Source organism: Nuphar pumila, chromosome 4 (genome assembly GCF_984573655.1).
Source record: "Nuphar pumila chromosome 4, dmNupPumi1.hap1.1, whole genome shotgun sequence".
Classification (NCBI taxonomy): Eukaryota; Viridiplantae; Streptophyta; class Magnoliopsida; order Nymphaeales; family Nymphaeaceae; genus Nuphar; species Nuphar pumila.
Window position 1 is genome coordinate 7,939,658 of NC_143252.1, and position 6,858 is coordinate 7,946,515.

The 6,858-nt window shown below is 40.9% G+C and overlaps 1 protein-coding gene across 1 annotated transcript; it reads right to left on the bottom strand.

The window, feature by feature from the left end:
- Positions 1-1,094: 1,094 nt before the first annotated feature.
- LOC149839240 (pentatricopeptide repeat-containing protein At4g21065-like) lies at positions 1,095-2,879 on the bottom strand. Its single transcript, XM_090003954.1, has 5 exons — positions 2,767-2,879; positions 2,512-2,674; positions 1,696-2,395; positions 1,353-1,431; positions 1,095-1,236 (listed from the first exon to the last, which is right to left on the bottom strand). Exons 1-5 carry the CDS (start codon positions 2,877-2,879, stop codon positions 1,095-1,097), a joined length of 1,197 nt encoding a protein of 398 aa, XP_089860080.1.
- Between the last annotated feature and the right edge of the window lie 3,979 nt (positions 2,880-6,858).

Consider the following 6,858-nt stretch of genomic DNA (forward strand, 5'->3'; position numbering starts at 1 on the left):
ATTGGGCAGAATGCCCCATTACCCGACGCTCTACCTCCAGCTTGTGCACATTTATTAGGAACAATTGCATTTCTTGGAGTGCTAAAAAGCAACCTACGATTGCCCGATCCAGTTCAAAAGCAGAATACCGATCAATGACATCTACTACTGCTGAACTTATGTGGCTTACATTTCTGCTCCGTGACTTGGGCATCTTCTTCCATCAACCTCCTGTTCTATTTTGCGATAACATTTCAACGCTTTAGACTACCATCAAGCCAACTTTTCATTCTTGCATGAAGCATGTTGAAATCGACTATCATTTTGTTCGAGAAAAAGTTGCTTTGGGGACTCTAATCACTCGTTATGTGCTCTCATCAAAACAACTTCCCGACATTCTTACTAAGCCATTATCGTGCACTCACTTCCTTGATCTCCATGTCAAACTGGGTCACTCCGCTCTGCCCGCAACCAGTTTGAGGGGGACTCTAACAAAAGAGCTAATGTTGAGAATATCGGACACAATAATGCTAATGGCGATAATATCGACCACGATAATGAGACACCTCCAAGAAGTTTTGACAAAGCCAAATGTGAAGCCAAATGAGATAGAGATCACGACTATCTCAGCCATGATAGTGGGACTCTCACAATAGATGCTAATAAGGCCAAATGTGAAGCCAATTACGATAGAGATCCCAATAATATCGGACACGATAATGAGACTCTCATAAGAAGTTTTGATAAGGCTACATGTGAAGCTAACATGATCAAGACCATTGACAATGGGACTCTCTCAAACAATTATGATAAGACGAAGACCAAGAATATCGACAATATCAAGTGTGAAGCTAATACCAAGAATATGATTATCGTTGATAACGATAATTTTGATATTAAAGATAATTCAGTTAAAATGAAGAAGGATAAAGTAGCAAATGTAACAATGTTATAAAAAAGAAGAATCTAAAAAAATCGACAAAAGTCGATAACAATATAATTCTCTTAAATAGTGGAAAAACTCCACACGTGAATTGTTGAGTGGAGTATCGTGGATGTAGGTGGTAGTTCACCGAACCAAGTTAAAATTGTGTGTGCATTTTTTTCTTTAACATCTACCCAAATAATGCAAGTATCACGACTTCAATTCCCACCAGGATTTCATAATGACTAAATTGGTTGGTACCCTTCTGGCACAGCCTTCTGCATGCAAACACACTATCCAATATTGGTACATCCGAGCTGATATTAAGATACCTAGCGAGCAACAGCAGCAGGTGGAAATCTGAAATGTGCTTTACAAATGTGAAATGAAGATGGCTCTTCAGAGCTTAGGTCGCCAATGCAGAGACAACTCAGGTTTGATTCAGTACCTTCCAAGGTGCGGGAATTGCCATTCTAAGCCTTCTTGGGGGATTCCATCCGCAAACAAATCTTCGGTCATGTCTCTGACTGCAGCAAAGAATCCAGAAAATCCAAGAGCAAGCACACAATCCTGATCAATGTGACAGTCTGTTGCTTGTTCCGTTATCAGCAATCTTTACAGGAACATGCCCCATCTTTGAAATGGTGGAATCTAACTCGATCCCGAACCACAATTTCTCAATTGCAGATCTTGGATATAAGTTTTGCGGCAGAATGGCGATCACTACACACTCGAAGATTCTTCACAATTACTACACACTCGAAGATTCTTCACGATTCGAAGCGTGATACCAGGGGCTGTACTTATAAGCTCTAAACCAATTGCCAACTTCTCACTGTGATGGCCAAGAGCTTGCTCTTTCTCTTCTTCATGTATGTCATACAGTACCAACCCTGTCTCTGCTAAGTAGCCTTCTGCAGACATCTTCAGTGTCGACTCTTCTAATTTTGCATATATCTCTGCATATCTAGGGTGAGACTTATCTCCAGAAATGAACTCATGTATAGTATTTTCAGTTTCGATTAAACTACAACCAGGCTCCTTCTTAATCCCGTTCTCCTTCATTTTTCTCCTCACACTCTCCACATCATCCCATCTACCAGCAGAGGCATAGATGTTAGAAAGAAGAACATAGTCTCCACTGCCACTCGCATTCATTTCTGCAATAACTCTCTCTCCAAATTCCACATCCCTGTACAATCTGCAACCACCCAACAATGCCCTCCAAATGACAATATCAGGTTCAATTGGCATACTCCTGATAATTTCCTCTGCTTCCTTGAGCAAACCACAACGCCCCAGAAGATCAACTATGCATGCATAATGCTCCACAATCAGGTTCACTCCATATTTGTTGGCAGTGTAGCGGAAGTGTTTCAGGCCTTCATCAACAAATCTTCCATGACGGCATGCTGATAGGACTCCTACAAACGTAACCTCATCCGGTGTCATAGTTCCATTGACCAGCAATTGGTTAAACATATCCAGTGCCTGCTCAGCATGCCCATGCCAAACCATTGATCATGGCATTCCATGTACACAGATTCTTTTCCCTTAGTGAATTGAACACCTCCAATGACAATTCAATGTCCCCACACTTAGCATACATCCACCAACACAGAGCCCAAATGGAAGTCCAAACGAAACCCATTCTTGTTTATGTAAACATGTATCCACTTGCCCATATCCAAGGCTCCAACACTTGCACACGCTGATATCAATGTTGTGATTGTTACCGAATTGGGCTTGATGCGGCATTCCTGCATCCGCCTAAACAGGATAAGAGCTTCAGTGGGTTGTCCCCATAACATGCAATCAAAGCATTCCAAGACACCAAATCACGTTCGGGCACTTCATCAAACACTTTCCTTGCAGTGCGCAAATCACCCTGTGCGGCGTAACCCACGACCATCGCGGTCCTTGTAACAACATCAGGCTCAGGAATCAGATCAAACAGGCCAAAGGCAGCGTCCATATCCGCAGATGCAGCATACCCATGAATCATACAATTAAAAGAGACCCAAACCCGTTGCCGCATCTCATCAAACACTTTTCGCGCAACACCCAACCGACCACATACAGAATAGACATGGATGAGGGCATTCTGGAGGTAAGTGTAGGAATGAAAACCCATTTTGAGACAGATGGTATGGACTTGAATACCCTCCCAAATAGATAGAGATCGAGAACACGCTTTGAGAAGGAACTGGAGGGTGAAATTGTTGGGTTGAAACTGGTGGGCATGAGCCACATAGAAGGTGAAGGCTTGCAACGGAATGCTGGTGAGAACATAAGCATGGATGATGGAGTTGAAGATGTGAAGGGTTGGGCGCAGAATTGGGTTTACAACAAATTGCGCGTGGATTTGTCTGAGTGGGTTGATGGGTAATATTGTGAACGCAAGATGCTGAGAAGTTGGTTCTGCAATAAACTTGTGTGGAGCATGATATTATGGATGAACGCAAGATAGCGAGAAGCTGGTTCTGCAAGAAACTTGTGTGGAGCATGGTTGTCATTGAAGCCATGAAGTGCATTTAGAAAGAGGATCATCAACACAATATCTTTGGCCATTTTTCTTCCTTCATTCAGTAGTTCTAGCACTCTTAGTCTTAGTTATGGGGTAGCTCTTGCACTACAAAGGAGTTATAGAGAAGTGCCAGATGAAGAGGGACGGAGTCATCGCTCAGTTTTCTCCCTATTTAGGGGTGTCAACGTCGGGTTTGGTTTGGACCCAGGTGAAACCAGACTTGGACCAGATTTTTTGGGTATGGTATCAGGTCCGGAGTCTAATCGGGTCTACTATAAAGAAAACCATATCTGAACCCTATAAAAACTACATGAACCAAACCCAGTAAAACCATATTTTTTTTTTATCATTTTTACATTAAAAAATTATGGGTCTAGTCTGGTATAAAATTTCATAAACTATACTCGGGTTTATATATTAATTGGACCTTTGAGTTCAGACTCAGGTCTTAATCAGGTCTTCTTATTTATCACCATACCCGGACCTTATAGGGTTTGGTTCAGGTCGAGTAAACCAGGCGTATTGATTTTTGTGGGAGAAAAACGAGTGCATGGTTTGAAAGTGATATGCCAAATTACAGATCGTGGTGATTTGGCATCATCATCGTTCATCGTGGTGATCAAGGTCCACCAGTGCAAGCCCCTGCGCCTTTATGGCGGGACCCTGCATTTCACACAATCTGATGGAGGCGATGTGACCGTGATTATCATGGGTGAATGTCAAATTTGGCCAAGAGTTAGTCCAGATGAGATTAGGCAGACCCCAACCCATAACTATACCATTGGGTTTTGAACATGCAACGTCTCAACACAAGGTGGCTTGAACTGGCTGCTCCAACCAGACAAGCGGAGCCCCCCCCCCCATTACAGATGAGCAAATCTTCTTGTCCACGGATTTATTCAATGGTGGAATCAGCCCAGCTATTAATGTGGGTATTTCCGTCCCCGGAGTAAGCTCAAATTAAAGCCATAAAACGAGTAGCCGACAAATCCAAATTAAAATTGACTCAATTTGCAGAGTTAGAAGCCTTTGCACAATTCTCTTCTAACCTAAATAAAACTACTCAAAATCAATTGGCAAGAAGTCAAACCAGAGTTTACAGGCAATCCCAATCAAGCCGTTGGTGCACACCTATTTAGTTAGGTTAGCTTAGGGCGTTCAAGGGATGCATCCTTTATCACGATGCCTGTAAGAATCAGTAAAAGATTATTGTGGTGATGTCAAGAAGTTGATAATTGGGTGTGCATTCCTTATCACAAGACCGAAGCAACAGACTCCTTGACGGGTGATTAGGGGGCATCAGGGTTTCATGCTGTTGTCTTTTTCAGCTCCAATGCGCATAATCGAAAAAAGACTTTCTTTCAGTGATCATAGATCAGATCAGAGAATTCTCTCTTTCAGGCTTCCTTATAAGCAGAATGACAAAGGCCGTCCGGTGAGCAGCTTGTCTTCTTTTGATTCAATGTCTTTCTTCACACTAGAGAAACTCTGCACGAAAATTCAGCTATTTATGAAGGACAGCTAGAGATTAAAGAGAGGTTTTCTTTTGAAGAGAATCTTGTACTACCAACACGATCAATTCCATAGACCATACGAAGAGTAGACTTTTTGTACATTGATTAAAGATCCTTGAAACAAAATGCCAAGCAAGTTTCCCAAAACAACCTATTCCTTTCCATCTCCTGCTTATTCAGATCATCAGCTGTACAATGATTCCGGCTGGGAGCATCATCACCCTCATCGGCTATCTCCTCTCCTGCACCTGTACAACAATCTCCTCCTAGAGAATCTTCAACTGTTTCTTCTTCTTGTGCATTAATAGGCAGGGTTGAAACATTTTCTTTCCCAACCTCTAACTGGAAGGTATTATCTGTCTGGTCATCGACTTTATCATCCTTCTTGTCATGGACAGAACAAGTGCGAAGGTATTCATGGTCATCGCTGAATGACTCAGAATCATCTTGGAAGATGGAAGGAGATCCCTCTTCGTGTGCAACATTGGAGCTCGGATTATGAGAGTCCTCGCTCACTTCGAAACCGTAGAGAGAATATCCATGCATGCTGCTCATCTTGAGAGAGAGAGAGAGAGAGAGAGAGTTGCGTTCATGTTTGCGATGGATGTATAAGAATACATAAATAATGCCAAGAAGATAAGGCCCGCCGCCCATTGAAATTGATTCAAGACGAGCATCAAAGAATGACGACATTGTTGACATTGAAGGGGTCCATATTCTAGAGAGTCACCCCCCCCCCCCCCCCTAATCTCTCTCTCCTATATATATATATATATATATATATATATATATATATATATATATATATATATATATATAAACGAGTGAGTGGTAGCTGCGCAACTCTTGATGTGCACAGCTACCTGCACAATCCTGTGATGGACGGCCACAAAAAAAACATGAAGAAAGGGGGCAAAAACATGCTTTTTGCCCTTTAACTGCCGCTAAAGGCCCCAATAGAAAATAAGACCTTTAGCGATGATAAAAACTGTCACAAAAGATCCCAGTTTTCATTGGGACTTTTGGTGACAGTTTTTTATCGCCTCTAAAAAACAACAAAAAGAGAATTTTAGCATTGATAACGGTTTTGTTCTAGCTGTCCATGCCCTATGATGGACGGCCAGCATGATCCCATAGATAGCTGCACACCTAAGGATTGCACAACTACCACTCTCTCTCTCTCTCTCTCTATATATATATATATATATATACAGAGAGAGAGAGAGAGAGAGAGAGAGAGAGAGAGAGAGAGAGAGAGAGAGAGAGAGAGAGAGAATGGCTGTCTAGTCCATTATGTGTCTACCCTAATCTATAGGAATTTTGAAGTTTATTTTTTCTTATTTTTCTTCAATCTGATCATAGAGATGCATTTTACTTGTTTGATTTTGCAAGAATTAACTCTTGTATCATCTAATTCAGACTCACATGTAGGTTTTTATAAGGTTTGAAAATCAATGGTATATATATATAGGGAAATAATAATCTATAAAATGGACAGTGTTAAATGAAACATGCTATTGGATTTTTAGTATTTTTTGAAATTCAGAGCATATAGATGTGACCTATATGTTTGTTTTCTAAGGAATCACTTCTTGGAGCATTTGATTCGGATGCATGGATAGGTTTTCATAAAGTTTAAAAAATCAACGGGCTATAAATTTTATAAAATTTTAAAGCTCAAAATACCATTTTTTTCATCCAAAATGCATGATTCAAGTGTCAAGTTCTAGCAAATCAACCATGCTGAACACATCTATGGGATTAAAATTTAGAAAAAACCACCTGAAATCCATTAGCATGTTTCATTTAGCACTGTGTCCATTTTAGAGGTTTTCATTTCCCACTATATATATATATATGGTACCAATGAGTTAGAAAATCATAGGTGGAGTTGTTTTGGCCCAATCAAACAT

Coding starts and splice junctions, on each gene's coding strand:
- LOC149839240 (XM_090003954.1), bottom strand. CDS start 2,879: ATGGACGCTGCCTTTGGCCTGTTTGATCTGATTCCTGAGCCTGATGTT. Junction 2,396..2,511: donor TGGGCTCTGTGTTGGTGGAT/GTATGCTAAGTG, acceptor CATGCTGAGCAG/GCACTGGATATGTTTAACCA. Junction 1,432..1,695: donor GCTTATAAGTACAGCCCCTG/GTATCACGCTTC, acceptor TCTTTGCTGCAG/TCAGAGACATGACCGAAGAT.